The sequence below is a fragment of the Eucalyptus grandis genome, chromosome 4 (genome assembly GCF_016545825.1).
Source record: "Eucalyptus grandis isolate ANBG69807.140 chromosome 4, ASM1654582v1, whole genome shotgun sequence".
NCBI lineage: Eukaryota > Viridiplantae > Streptophyta > Magnoliopsida > Myrtales > Myrtaceae > Eucalyptus > Eucalyptus grandis.
Genome location: NC_052615.1, coordinates 20,777,089 through 20,792,373, shown reverse-complemented (window position 1 = coordinate 20,792,373; position 15,285 = coordinate 20,777,089). Strand labels below are relative to the sequence as shown.

At 39.4% G+C, this 15,285-nt stretch overlaps 1 protein-coding gene across 8 annotated transcripts; it reads left to right on the top strand.

Annotated features, from left to right (window-relative positions):
* The first annotated feature begins 7,028 nt into the window (after positions 1 to 7,028).
* Positions 7,029 to 10,345, top strand: LOC104441207. 8 transcript variants are annotated; one of them, XR_005550344.1, is made up of 6 exons: positions 7,029 to 7,543; positions 7,716 to 7,810; positions 7,894 to 8,380; positions 8,487 to 8,625; positions 10,073 to 10,148; positions 10,263 to 10,345. XR_005550344.1 is itself a non-coding variant. In XM_010054238.3 (4 exons), the coding sequence occupies exons 1-4, from the start codon at positions 7,089 to 7,091 to the stop codon at positions 8,548 to 8,550; spliced, it is 1,101 nt and encodes a 366-aa protein (XP_010052540.1). In that variant the 5' UTR covers positions 7,029 to 7,088; the 3' UTR covers positions 8,551 to 9,370. The 8 variants fall into 8 exon arrangements, 1 of the variants encoding a protein (XP_010052540.1); XR_005550343.1 differs by having other exon boundaries at positions 10,056 to 10,148; XR_724877.3 differs by having other exon boundaries at positions 10,073 to 10,339.
* Positions 10,346 to 15,285: the final 4,940 nt, after the last annotated feature.

Below are 15,285 nucleotides of genomic sequence, written 5' to 3'. Positions count from 1 at the left end.
CTGGCCCTGCACGCCTCCATCTTGCGCCTCAGCCTCTCTCGTTCGACGCTTCGAGCTCTTCGAGACGCTTCTCGGCGTTCTTGAAGCAGAGCATCGGAACGAGGGGACGCCGTCTCTCGAAGAAGCGACTCATGCTCGGGGAGGTCCTCGACGAGAAGGCATCGTAAGAGCACATTTCTGGGGTCACGTGGTCTGGAGCGACGGCGCACTTCCAGTCGGGCTTCTCTGGGCATGAGGGTGTTTGCGGTAGCTGACAGATGATGAATAGCCGCAGCTTCTGATTGGAGTAACGGGTGTGTGCGCACATCTTCGGGCTTGCCACCATCACGTAGAGCCATTTCAAATGTTCAAATGTACGGCGTCGGCCTTGGGTTTGCCGCATCCCTTGTACTGCGGCCGTTCATCCCTCGTACTGTCTGCCTGCATACAAGTCCTCCCCGTCCTACTCACCCAACCGGCAGGCGATTGTCATTCCAGAAGCGGCTACCAGGCCGTTGTAGACGAAAATTGGAGAAGCCGATGCTGAGTGTTTGAGCCTTAGAAGCTCAGAACACTGCCAAGGGACCGTAAGCCGACAAAGATAGTGCTAGAACAATTGCGAAGGGCATTCTTTTTCTTCTTTATTCGTAACTTCCCTTTCCTCTCCTCTTTCGGTTCTAAGAATGTCTTCAATTGAGAACTTTGACATTGTTGCATTCATTGCGGTACTCTAAATGTGGAATTTTTCCTGAAGGAGCTATGACTATGATTCCGTGGATTCTAGTTGTTTCGATGCGAGGTGCAATTTTTGGCATAAAGGATAGCTTGTTGAATATGTTCCAGTGCTGGTGGCTGTTGGTGACTCTAGAGCGTTGCGTTGTTGCAAGCATATGTTGACGGATGTTTGAGTGATTTATGAGAGTGATCGGTTCCCAATCCAATCAGTCCCATCCAGGAATCGGAAACCGGACCAAGAGAAGCGGTTCTCCAATTCTGGAATTGAGTACTAGACCACCTAGTCTTGGGATCAGAGCGATTGATCATGTTCGGTTCCTGGGTGGTCCAATAAAACTGGTGGAAAGTTTTAGATTAATTGAACCGTCAATCCATGTTGCAACTCGAAACTGGGAAATGATGGCCCCGTGATTATAGGGACACACTCGAAAAAAGGAGGATTCGGTTAATTCTTTTCCAGGCTAGACTCACAAATTTCTTCAAAGTAATTTGTGTATTTGCTCACCCCTAGTAATTTCTTCATATTTGTGTACGTTCCCTTTATGCAGGAGAAGCTTACATTGCATTTCAGAGTTCATGCTTGTCTAACATTTATTAGGATTTGGCATCACTACTAATAAGGAATCAAATCAAAGGATTGACATTTAGCTTTGGCCAAATAGACAGAAGGACACTAGAAGTGCGGCACTCAATTTAGGGCTAAAAGTTTTATTTTTATCACTTAAGTGTCAATTTTTGAAAAAACTATCTCTTCGATGCTAACTCCTATATGGCCAAAAATCCGACATGACCCTCTTTTTTATATATTTTCTAAAGCCAACTAGCTCGTTGGAGGGTCTAGTTAGTATCAAAACCACAAACAATGCCGTCTACTAGGTTTCCCCTATATAAGAACCCTAAATCCCCAAATTGAAAGAGAGCCAAATTTGAAACCCTAACCGGTCATTCAACCAAAATTCACACCTAATTCGATTTGCCTTCAAAATTAACTATTCAATCTTACAAATGGAAGGCAGAAGTTTCAATAACAGCTCAAATTCATTTGAACGATTCTTCCTCTAGCACTAACAACCCTAATTTTTCTCTTCTCACCCGAGCCTTAATTTTTTCCCTCCAATTAAGTGACTAAGTGAGGATGACTAACCTGATTAACTAAGAGTGATAGAGATGATGAGCGATGGACAGCAAGCGACGGCAGGCGAGCAAGGGACAGTGACCAATGGATGGGGAGCAACATTGACAACGAGAATGGTGGACGGTGAGACAAACACGAGCCCTAACTTTCATTCCTTATGCACGGTGTAGTTTTAGGCAGAATGGTGTGACGTCGTATTTGGGCAATGATGTTGCTGCAGCACCATTTAGTCCTGCCCAGCCACATTGGACTAAGCGATGCCGTTTTGCTATTCCTCATGGATTGAAATTTTTAACAAAAAATTCAACTCAACTTGAATTATAAACACCACATAATTATTTTGGTAGAAATATCTCATCGTTGATACTTAAATAATTGTTTTTCTTCGATTTATCACTTAAGTGAGCCAAAGGAAATTTTTTGTATTAAAATGAGCGCTATTCACAAATTTTAATACTTTTACTGTTCTTTCTCCCGATAAAACATGGATGGTTTCGATTAGTTACTGGTCTAGATCTAAGCTGTGGTTTACTGTGACGGTGAGATTTCCGTCTTTTGTGCATATCTCAAAAGCAGTGCTCTTTTAGAAAACAATGCAGCTGGGCTGAAGGTCTCATGGTGTGATATCAAGCTTCATCAGGGCATGAAAACATACTTACGGATTTCCTTCCCGGACAACTCACTCAACACGATATGAACAGGGGCGATGTACACAATATAATAGATATGGGAATTCTTCTCCCCAAAACGAAGACAGAAAATTCGAAACGATTGATTTTGTTCCTCAAGGCGGAAATGAATGAGCATGCCCTCAACTTTTAAGAAGATGCACTCTTCTGTCCTCCCTCCCTCCTTTTGACGGTCTGTGCTTTGTAGTCCGACCATTGTCATTAGTATAGGCACTGTGTCGAAGCACCATGGAGATCACCTCTGGAATCGAATGAAATTTGCTCAAGTTCTACCTAGTCCCTATAAAACTGAAGTATGAGAGGAATGGGAAAGAGCAGAGAAAAGGAGAGGAAACCGAGTCCTAATCCTTTTCGTTCGCCAAGCCTTTAATTACGAGAAATTTTTAAAGAGGATGATCTTTCTCTCTTATAATCATTAGTTTCAATTGAGAGCAAACAAACATATGACAAGAATTTGTAATACTCCTATATGTCCGTTGAATAGCAATGTTTCCTCCAAATATTATAGTTGCAGATGACGAAGGGTGTTAGTTTCATCTTTCGATATATCATACACGAAATCCCAAACGAAAGAGAACAAAATTTTGCACTAAACAAACCAAGTAGCAGGAGTAACAAAATTACCATACGACCGCCCTAACCTGCTGCTAGTATTGGCCGTGCAACATTTGATACGTAAATACAAAAAAATCGACGTTTGTGAAACTTTTTCATTGCAAACATATATAAAACTTCAATGGGGACTAGAGATAGAGAAATGGCCAGAAAGGAAGCAAGCAAATGTAAGATTCCCCGTTGGGGCTCAAGAGTCACGAGCCTCCAGCGATTGACTAATCAGTACGGACAATTCAGCTGAGGAACCCATAAGACGGAATGTAGAATGAGTAAAGTCGATAAGTGTAGAAGCTTAAATGGCCCTTACATAAGAACATGAAGTGTCGAGGAGTTTATGTGCTTGATTCGAATTTATTTTGCCCAAAACAAAAAAAAAAAAAGAAAGAGGAAAATCAACAGAGATATCATGGGGCAAAAGAATATATATATATATATATATATATATTTGGTCAGTTGGGGCAAAAGAATATTGACACGCAGAAAATTATTAGTAGATGATGGGCATAGCAGCACAAATAGAGATAGAAATGAAATTCACATAAGCAACATCGTTAAATGCGATCAGATTTGATTTGTTATTAGAGGGATTTAACACTCACGATTTCAGCACCACACGTTTGGGTTCCGGTCAGCATAAAACAAAGAAAGCGTGGGAAGGATGATTTTGCCTTTGACTTAGGATATATTTGACAAGCTCGTGTAATCAAGAGCTCACCGAGGTGATGAATTGCTGCAGAGAGCATGGCAGATCAGACTTCCCTATACTCTATAAGGTAAATTATGTTAACTTGGGTTGCCAACGTGGTAAATTTGGAGAGGACGTGGTAAATTTGGAGAGGAATGGGCATCGCAGAGCTTTACTGATGGGCATGTTATGTAACCTATAATAGGAGTCGAAACCCATCATATTTCGTCAATAGCTGAACTGACACTTAAAAGAGGATATGAGCTGCGTCCCTTATATATATGGGCAGTGAGTCAAATTATGTTCTACTCGTTGTTTTGGTGTAAAGGAAAGTTGCCCAATAGAGCGTGAAAACATCCACCGCTCATTTGTGTGTGCACTTGGATGGAAAGGAAGGAATCAAACTGCAACTCTTAACTTTGATTATATATAATATATAGGGGCAGGCATGAAGCGGAGCTGATGGAAATGGTGGTCGCAAAGGTTTCTAGTAAATTGAAGACAACGTGAATCAAACGTCTCCCCAATTTCATAAGCTCTCAAGTATCTCCCAATTCCATTTGAGCCAAAAGGCCTACCTATCATTCATAAGTATTCTCTGCATTCATTAGTTAAGGTTAATTTGGTCTTTCAGAATATTTAGTATAATAACTACATTTTATCACCACTAATTTGGTACTGGTCGCAATGTACATATTTTGGAGAACAAAATAAGAAAAAGTAAATGGTAAGTGTACTTGGCTTTTTTATGATCAGAATATTCAATCCAGCTTGGCTTCTTACCTTGAGGTCAGTCTTGTCGATACCAGAATGAAAATGTTTAACAATGATTCATCCCTCATGGCTAAAGACACTACTCATGAAATTCGTAATGACATATATGTATTCCGATCATCTCTGAAAAATTTGACTCCTCATATTTCTACCTTGAGGAGCTAGTTCTAATGGTTGAATGCAAGGAGACAAATGGGAAAAGGTACTGCCCATCTTTGATAAACTGGAGGCCCGCCAATTGCAACACATGTCACTACTTCAACATAAAGATCTAGGGTGGAAGTAATTATGAGCTGTGGGTGGAAGCGAGCTCTCAAGGAGCTTTACCAAGGATGAGTATCGAAGAATATCGTCAATAGATATTTACTTTCCCACCAAATTGTTAATTTGATCCATGACTGTAAACTTTTTATACTACTCAATCTTACTCCAATTTTATTTAGAGAAGTGGCAAGAATGAAAGACTACTTTAAAATAGGTAGGTTTGGAGTTTGTTGAAGGATCCTATACACTTGGAACATTTGCTCAGAAATTGGGTTTCCTTAGAATTATTGCTAAAGAAATTTCTTTTATGACTTTGTTTTTTTTGGATGTGAAAGGAATATATATTGAACATGTACTTGTTGAATATGTTTCAAGGTATTCTCTTACAATTAGAGGTGAAATGAGCCACAATACTCTGAGTATTGCCGCATATGTTGATAGATGTTTGAGTACAAGGTGACTAAGGTGACTATTCGACTTACAGTTGTAAGTGGATTATAGAGAGAGAATTTTAGAGAGAAGCTCTGAAAGAGAAATGAACAAATGGCTTGAATGATGACAATGAAGGGAGGACACCCCTTCTTATAATAGTAGCCATCTCATTACAACCATTGATCCATATTCGATTTAGCGGATAAGATTATATCTCCCGGCCTACCAACTACTGGTATTTATCCCAAGAGAACTCTAGAACCCAGCACAATTACCATTTTGCCCATCCCTAGGAACATTTAAGCAAATTACAGCTTAAATGATTGGAAAGATCTGGTATTCTTTCTTTCTAACTTGCTGAAGGTTGGTCTTGCTGCCTTTTGATTTCTCCCATATGGCAATTTCTATAGCATGGAATGATGCCTGACAGGCAGCCAAGTCTGATTTCTTTATTCTTTTTGGAATATCCGATAACTTGAGACGGACTTGCGGCCACATTAGAATTAGCTTGCTCTGCTTGCTTTCATGGATCTCTTTTGTTCGTTTGTCCGTGTCAATCTCTTCTCTGAGAAGGGTTTTCTTTTGTTGTCTATCTGTTTTCTCTGCTTGATCTACTTTCCTTGACTACGTATTGCAAAGTTATATGTATTTCTTTACAGAAATGTCGTTTCACATATATGTATGATCGTTAGGTTCCCGTAATTAAAAGACCGTGCTTTGCATTCCTCGCCAAAAGATATCTTCTTTGGACCTGCTTTTACCACAAAGTTTCCAACTTTTTTGACGGGAGGCCCAACACCCTCCTATTTCCACTCGGATTTTGAATAGCAAATAGGGCCCAATTCTTCAATCTCAATCCGAAGTGCATAAATTCGTAGACGGATTGAGGGTGCTGTAAAGGAGGCAGACATTCTCAAGGCGGTTCTTCCTGGGTTTTTCTGAGGGGTCTAAACTTTGATGATAATAAAAACTGCCGGTTCAATCAAAGTCGGGTAAATGGGACGGGAAAAGTAAATTTGCAAAGATCAGGTATTAAACGGGCCGATTGTCCAGAGAGTTTTTGCAAAGATGACAACATGGCTTTTATATTCCAACCCAAGATTATGTTGCATGCTAGCAATCATGTGCTCCTATCAATCCGCCATCTTAATCTTAATCCTCAATTGATCCATCGATAAACATTTGGCGCATTGACGAGTGATATGGCTTCAATACTTAGCAAGATCTGCAATATTCGGTGGAAATTGCTTAGTCGGTGATTCATTGATGACTTATTTAAACATTAGATTAACGAAAACTTTGATTGATTATCCTTGCATAGTTTGCTATTAATGATCTTATTGGTAAAATTATCGATCTCCGAGTTATCGACTATTTAATTCATTAATGACTTTTACTTTACCTAAACTGAGCTTGCAACTTATAAATAATAAGCGAAAGTTGGTCACATTTTTACTTCAATAGCTATGACTTTGTATTTACATAAAGAAAATTATCTCATGCAAGTTGATTTGCGCTCTCAAGAGTTGCTTTTGCCGGTGTTGATTTATTTTTAAACAGAAAATTAAAACCACGAGTCACATTATGGCAAGCCTCGGGTCAAGTAGACTTTGACACAAACCCCAAAAGAAAAGAAAAGGGTAAGTTTTTTTTTTTGTTGGTAAAAGGTAAGAATTGAAAAGGGTAAGTTTTCGTGCCATAAAAAAGATAAAAACCGCACCCTTGTGTCGGAACGGAGAAAGGGAAAGTTAGGAGAACAAAGAAGAGAAGGGAGAAGAAAATGGAAGCCCTACCAACCCGCTACGACGTGTTCTTGAGTTTCAGGGGCGCAGACGATCGCACTGGCTTCGTCTATCACCTCTACAAGAGGCTGCTGGATTCTGGGGTCCGCGTGTCACGCAGCGATTGCGCGCTCCCGGTCCGCAAGGAGAAAGGCAGGGAGCAGCTTGTCTGGGCCATCAGTAGATGTAAAATCGCGATACCCATCATCTCCCGAGGGTATGCGAGTAGTACATGGTGCCTGGAGGAGCTCGCCGCCATCATGGATTGCCGCAGAAGGGATGACAAATTGGTCCTCCCTGTATTCTATAATGTGGCTGTTGTTGATTTGGGTCGCCGACGCGGTGACTTTGATGATGAGATGAAGTGCAGCTCAGAAGAAGTGCTAAAATGGCAGGAAGCGCTGACTTCTGTAGCGAGGATTAGAGGGTGGATATCACAGAGCACTGCTGATGGGTATGTATGTTTTTATTTATTTACCAATCTAAGAATCTATATCCGTCCCAATTCCGGATCTGAACCTCTGTGCGTTTGGATGCGAATGACCGATCCGGAATTGCAGAATTTGGGGAAAGGTGGGCATCCAACTGTAAGCCTGACTTTGTTTTTACATGTATGTGTGGGGGAGGCATGAAGGAGAGCTGGTGCAAATGGTGGTTGCCAAGGTTTTGAGTGAATTGAAAAGGATTTGGATTCAACGGCTTCCCCTGTCCATAGGATTAGGTATTTACCAGTTCTATTTCAGCCAATCTTCGGCATTTTCATAGTGGCTACATCTGATCATCTTTTGTCCCACTGAATCGCAGCTTATCTTTTCTTTTCGGAGAGGAAAAGAAGAGAAACTAAATGCCAAGTGTTCTTGGCCTTTCGTGGTCCCGATACTCAATACAACCTTGCTCACTACCTTTACGTCAGCCTCATGGCATCAGGAATCGGAGTGTTTAATCATGATGATCCTTCGCTGATAGGTAAAGATTTTAGTAATGAGATTAGCAATGCCATTGACCGCTGCGAGATATCCATTCCGATTCTCTCTTCGAATTATTCCTCCTCGCCTTGGTGCCTGGAAGAGCTCGCTCGAATGGTTGACTGCAAGAGAACAAAGGGACAAATGATATTGCCCATATTCTATAAGGTGGATCCCTCGCACGTGCGAGACCTATCACATTGTTTTGAAGAGAGCATCCTTCCACATAAGGAGCTGGTTGACGGAAGTACTTATGATCGGTGGAAGCGAGCTCTCAAGGAGATTGGGTCTCTTGAAGGATGGGTATCAGAGAAAGTCGCCAATGGGTACTTACTCTATCCTCATTCCCACCTAAACCTTAATTTGATTCTATTGCTGGAAACTTCTTACACTACTCAAAGCGTACTTTAATGTTTGTTTGGCAATTGGCAGGCATGAAGAGGTACTTGTCAAACAGGTTGTTGAGGAGGTTTCGAGGTTGTTGAACAATCCCTAAACACATGATCCTCCATCCCTATCCACTGAGTAGTGTCTCGATCCTGGAGTTAGTAATTGCTCATCTTAAATGTAGGTGAGTCCTATTTTGCAAGAGAAGTTTCCTCGACTATCAAATGTGTCATCTGTCATAGTTCATCGGTTGCATTTATCTTGTGAAGACTGGCGAGGAGTTCCTTTGGAGTTAAGAAACTTGCTCACGCATGTGTTCTGCTCTTCTTATATTCAGATGTGACAGGATCAATGGATGTCTCGTGTTCCGATTTGAAAATCTGATCTGTTATAGATAGAGAGAGGATATGAGAAAGAAGCATGAATGAGGGCACAGAACCAACAAGATGAAAGGAGGAGAGAAAAATGTCCAAACAATAAAAAGAGGGGCAAGCTTCATTGGTTGTCTGAAGGTGCTATAAAGGATTTGCTATTGAGTTGAAGTCAAATGTGATCTGCTGAAGTACAATTGCCTTCTAATTACTCGAAGACTTGGCTTGTTCTGGCGTAAAACAGGATGAGAAAATATAAAATGGGAGAACAGTTGCGATTTGCATTTACATAGCTTGAAATATACTACAATTTGCTGGATCAGTGGAAGAGACTATCTTCATTCTTAGCTTTTTTGTCTTTCTTTGGGCTAAAATCTGATCATGCATTCCATGGAAAAATAAGCCATTTGATACATAGCTAACGTTGATGAGAGGGGCTTTTTGATAGATCTCAATGTGACTTGTCGCAAAAGTTGTACATGCTTATTGCCACTAATTTCTGTAATATTCGTTTGTGCTAACTCTTTGGATATGCAAATAGAAATATTTGCTTGGATACCTGTTCTCTGATCAAGTAGAACAAGCCACTAGGATTTGTGAAGGAATTGGAAAAAGAAAACATTGCACTATTACTCCACTTCAGTCAATTCCCATTTCAAATTTGCTACTCATTTCAAGCAGGAATGACATAATATTGTATGTGAGGAAATTAAATATGAAAGCACTGAATGATAATTGGTTGTGATTTCTGTTTGGTATTGTGGCCATAGTGATTACGTTGATCAGTTCATAGAGGACCCTTACCTCTCTACTATTTAGTTATTTCAACAATGATCGGTGCCCAACTATTTGAAAACCCACCACTCTTGCTTATTCCCAGAAATTGGATTTTTAACCCTTTACGTGCTGTCACCTTCAGGGTGGATGCTCATCATTTGAATTGTTTTTCTACTCAAGTATGTGTCTGCTTCGATGGACGATCATCACATTTGTATAGTTGTATGAGCAGATGCATTGTGTTGGCATGATCCTCTTCTTCTTTAATCTCACGGAGAGAGATGATCACAAGTGTGGCATGATTTTTCAATTGCAAAAGATTCGACTGTGACATCTTAAGAAATGTATAGATGATTCACGTTGAAGCTTTACTTTACTTTCTAACCTATTCCTAAGCTGATGCCTGCTATTCTATGACGAGTTAATTCATTTCTTATGCACCCTTGCAATAATCTTTTGAACTTAGGATGTCCTCCTTCTCAGAGAATTGCTCTGAGGCCTTCAGTTTGAGGTTGGTAACATGGACTAGATCATAATTTATCTGTGGCTGATTGATCAGGTATGGCCCCTATACTATACAGACTTGCTTTAAGTATAAGATTGCCGAGTTTCACCTGAAAATGCCGGTTCTCCCACTGGAACTTTGTAACATTTCTTTCTCTCTATCTTGTAGCTCAGGGAAATAATACCTCCACATTTTTCAGAGGCTGCAGATTAGAGAGGTGAATTATAATTGTTGGAGAATCTGTTCTTCCATGGCATAGAAGGAAAACCCGACCCCCAAAAAAAAAAAAAAAAAAATAAAAAAAAGATTTAATTTATCAGGAAATGGATCCACAATGTCTTGCTTTTGAAACGCATAAATGCATTTGAAACACCATCACGGCTACTGTTGAAAGCTCTTCCTGTTTCAGCAACCCACACTACTGCCAAAGTAGCCCAAGAACGGTTGTGTTTTGAAACTTTCTAAATGTTTTGGCAATGCCATGAGGATATGTTGGATCAAGAATCTTTTCAATGAGGTGCTGATCAGACCCGATAAGGAGGAGACTTTGTCTCAGATCCAAGATATCAAAGTAGTCGAAAGTAACTACAGAAGGTACCTGATAGGAGATTGTGGATGCGAAGAGCAACTGATTTAAGGATTTTGGGTCTTGTACAATTATTCCTTGATCATAGTGCATTACAGCTTCCTCCTGGTGCTAGGATGAGAGGCTTGGGTTTGATACTCTCGTATTTGTCTAACACCAAGTTCTGCAGATGAATTGTATCAGGTGCGTACTGGCTCGCTGCCACTATTGTGCTGACTCCACTCCCACTCAATCCATTCCCTGCACAGCAAGTGTCAAAATGTCTAATTATGTACACACACTACCATCTCCCACAGTATAAGCCTCTCATCCACAAAAAATCGAATTTGCTCGTGTGTGTTTGTGCAAATAATACCGATTGCTTCAGTGTGCTATCATTGGAATAAATGGTTGCTAACCTAATTAAAAGGAGGAAGCACATCTGAAGTCACTATGCATGCACTTGGGTTATTCAACCTTATTGGAAAGATGAATTTCATGTTGAAATAATTTGTTATCGTAAAAGAGGTGACTCTTGGTTAAGAGGAGAGGTAGCTATTGGATGAGAGAAAATGTGACTCTTGATTATGGAAAAGAGGTGACTATTGGTTATGAGAAGAAGTTACTGATGGTTATGAAAGAAAGTTATTCTCAATATGAAGAATGGTGATGGTTGGGAATAAATTACATATTCCAAAAGATATGTTGATTGGTTGTTCGTGAATAAAAATCAAATCCCACCTTATACAACTGTTTATAGCAACAATTTCTTCTTAGGAATTCTCTTTTCATCTCTTCACACAGATAATTTTGACAACACATCAAAGATAAAATTCGAAGAGTAAAATTGAGTGATTGCCGAAATCATTTCTTTGCAATTTTGGTGTATATTTTGAAGTTATATATGTTCTAAACCCTACAATAACAATAGTGAAGGTAAATAATAATTAAAAACTGTGATCATTATTATGCATCAAGGCATAAAAAAATCTATTACTGTCACTCTATTTTCACGGCAATCAAATTTTCCCAACATTTCATCACTTTAGATATCATGGTACTACTAGTTTCACGTCAATTGTGATCTATCCTCGCCCATTCAAATAATAAACGAGTAATTGTTTTCATATTTACATTGCAAACATCAAACCTGTTAGATTTGATTCAATAAACCTAGTGATCATGACTTGCAGAAATCAGAATCTTCGCTGCACACAAGGCACGAAAAATCCTCATCACCTTCACCATTTTATAGATCGAAATTTTGTTGGATTCTTATGACTCCATTGGCTTGCAACCTCTAAATACAGAAACTCTATTGGATTTAATCATAGATGACATCTAAAAACTGAAACTCTATTGGATTTTAATCACATATGACATCTACAACTTTACCTGCCTAGTTTGTCATCATCCAAATATTGAACTTTGGTTTGATATGTGATCTTCAACTCTACTAAATTTTGGTAGCGGTGAATTTTAGGATCTTAATTCTCTCCGAAGTTCTTCATATGTTAAATCCAAAACACTGAGAAAATTTGCAATTTTCACCTCTTTGATATTGAAGCACTGTTATATTCAACTTAAGAACAAGTCTCCAATATCATTTTTCACCTATTCAACTATTCACCATTCAAATATCAAGATTCCATTGGATTCCAATTATTTTCACCTCTTCGAAAATCGGAACTCTTCCTTATTCATATAAAAAGACCAACTCTCAAACCTCAATCGCCTTCTTGTCAACTTTCCAACCATTATGACTCTGTCCGATCTATGTACAAAGTATCAAAGCTTTATCTGATTTATGTACAAGATGATTGACAATCTTCATATCATAAACGCAAAAAATCTGCGAAGAAAGAAAATTCTTCAAATCATTTAGTCAAACATCTTTTACAGCGGCACAATACGCGCACGCACACACACATAGGTGGTCCCCAATTATTACGGCATTCTTAGTGAATGAATGAAGTTGAAGCAACATGTTTTTTCTCTCTTATGAGAAAAGACCATCAGATGGACTTAGATTTTGAGTTGTCTTTCATGATCTAGATTTGCTTATCATGCATTAATACAGAATGGAGTCAACCATAACACCCGGGATTATGGATTTCATTTGAGATCATCATCCAATGTTTCATGAATTCTTTTTTCTAATAATTAGGGCATCTCGCCCCCAACGAAAGTGGCTGCTAGTTGCTTTTTAATTTTAAGACAGGTCATCCCCATTTGTTTTTTTTCACCGTCGACTGTGCAAATGGAGCTATCTGACTCTTTTCCAATTTTTGTCGCCTTCTATATTGGTGACTAGCTATACGCAAAATTAACCAGTCGTGCTTTGCCAATGCAGAAACACTATTGATCATGTGGTCATTTCTTGACAACTCGAAGTTGTGGGTTTGGAGGACCACTGGATGGATATGGTGTCGATGACCATCACCGTCGATTCAGGCTCCAGGGTTCGTGGACGGAATTAAATCTGGGGAGGTAATGGGACAGTTTTTTGTACTCCGCTGGATCGACCAAAGGCTTACTTGTTCCGTTTGTTTCCCTTTGGTCTTAGTTTAACAGACCGTTGCCTCACAACATTGGGGTTGTACTTTGATTTTATACTAAGTATTTATTTCACGAAAAGTGTACATTCCTAGAAAATATTTTCTAAGGAGTTATTTTTCACAAAAATAACATTATTTTCTGGAATTTAGCTAAAACCTAAAAATGAATTTGAAAATATTTTCCGTCGTTTAAGATGAAAAATTTGATTTGATTTTCCTGATTAACATACACAACTCAAGCACCAATAACTTATTGGGCAACTAAGTAAGAGCACTTGAGCCTCAAATCAAGCCTCGCTGGACCTCAACGCAATAGTTAAGGATCGAGGCACAAGCACTTAGGTCCCGAGGGTGACCTCGATGGGGCAAAGCACAAAGCATTGGGATCCCAAGCCTAGCCTTAGTGGACTCGAGCTCAGGTGTTGGGGATTGGAGCTCAATTACCAAGATCCTACACTTGGCATTTATGGACCCAATCTCATGTATCGAGTCATTAGGGAAGGGTACCGGGGTTTGGGGTTCAGGGTTCGGCCTTAGTGGACCCAGATGTGGGTGCCAAGAGGCCGCTCAACCTCAATGGACCTAGGTACGGGCATCAGGATCCAAGCATAGGTACCAAGGTCCCAAGCCTGGTGTCCATGGACCCAACCTAAGCCCAAGGACTCAAGAATCAACGTTAGGATTTCAAGCCCAAATTTAGAGTTTCAAGTTCAAACACTAATACCTAATAATATTTAGAAAAATGATTTGCAATTTTTTAAGAGGAGAGTTCTTGAATTTGAACATAGGTTCTCAGTTTGACTTATTTTCCCAAGCAAACTAAACACCAGAAAATAAGGAAAGTGATTTCCACAAAGTGCCTAAATGTAGAATGATTGCTCTTAGAGCTATGAATATTGTTGTTTGGTCTTCCCTGGAATTTTGCTGAATAATGATTTTTAATCTTTTTATGGGTGCTTTGATGCAAAATTTTCAATGAACAATTTTGGGCTTTGAGGATATGCTTGTTGAATATACTTCGGTACCTTTCTTTCCGTCTCCGAGTCCTCCACAGTGCTTGCAGTGAGATATCCTCTGCAATAATTGAGCTGTGCCGTCTCCCGCAAAATAATCATTTCCTTGACATCTGAAATCTTCTGATCAGTGGCAAGGACTTTGGCATTCTCAAACTCCACAAGCATCTTTAATCAAGCATCTTTAATTAATCAAGCATCTTTAACCATAAAGGGGAATTTGATTGTTGAAAGATGGGCATGCATTCAATAGGCTCAGAATCTATTGATGCATGCCTTGAGGAGACACAGCTTAGAAGATAGAGCGCTCGCACAAGAGCATAGGAATTAATAAATAGCACTTTTTCCACATTTTCCGAAGAGACAATCGTCTGACTCCATATTATTTCAGACCTAAAGCATAAGAACTGCATCTCGACCAACTTTAGTTACCTGTCAGAGAAGAGAGTAATGTTGCAATTACCCTTTTTCTCCTTATTTTTAAAAAAAAATTCTCCTCCAACAACTTCAAGTCATGAGATACCATATAAAAGTCATATCTGAAGAACATTAAACATTAATGTTTTACTCGGTGTCTAAGAGAAAATAGTCAGACACTGACCAAAAAAAAAAAAAGTCAGATATCAAGAAATACTGAAAACATCATAGAATCTTCCATACATATTTTCATTAATAAACATTCAACAATGATTCCATATTGCCATGTCATGCCTCGTTTAATTAAACTTGTGAGCTAATAACAAAGTGATAAAATATGAGTCAATTTTTAACCTTTGTGGTTGAATTATATCCGTGATTGGGTACCACTTCTGTGACAATTGGAAAAGCACATTCTCGGAAGCTGCTAGCAACTCTCAGCCATGCAAAACAGTGCCGAGGACGTCCCTCTGGTCCAAACATAGTATTTCCAACAACGCCACAAATTGAAATATAATTTGATGCAGATCTCCAATTTTATGTTTGCAAATCCCACCACATTACCTCACTAAAATGCTTTCATCTTCCCACAGAATGAACTTCAGACAGTACACCCTTCCCTGTAGAAACTGTCACAA

Bases quoted from the DNA above. Each gene is read 5' to 3' on its own strand.
- LOC104441207 (XM_010054238.3), top strand. From the start codon at position 7,089: ATGGAAGCCCTACCAACCCGCTACGACGTGTTCTTGAGTTTCAGGGGC. The intron at 7,811-7,893 runs GTATTTACCAGT...ACTGAATCGCAG, and splicing joins TCCCCTGTCCATAGGATTAG to CTTATCTTTTCTTTTCGGAG. The intron at 8,381-8,486 runs GTACTTACTCTA...GGCAATTGGCAG, and splicing joins TCAGAGAAAGTCGCCAATGG to GCATGAAGAGGTACTTGTCA.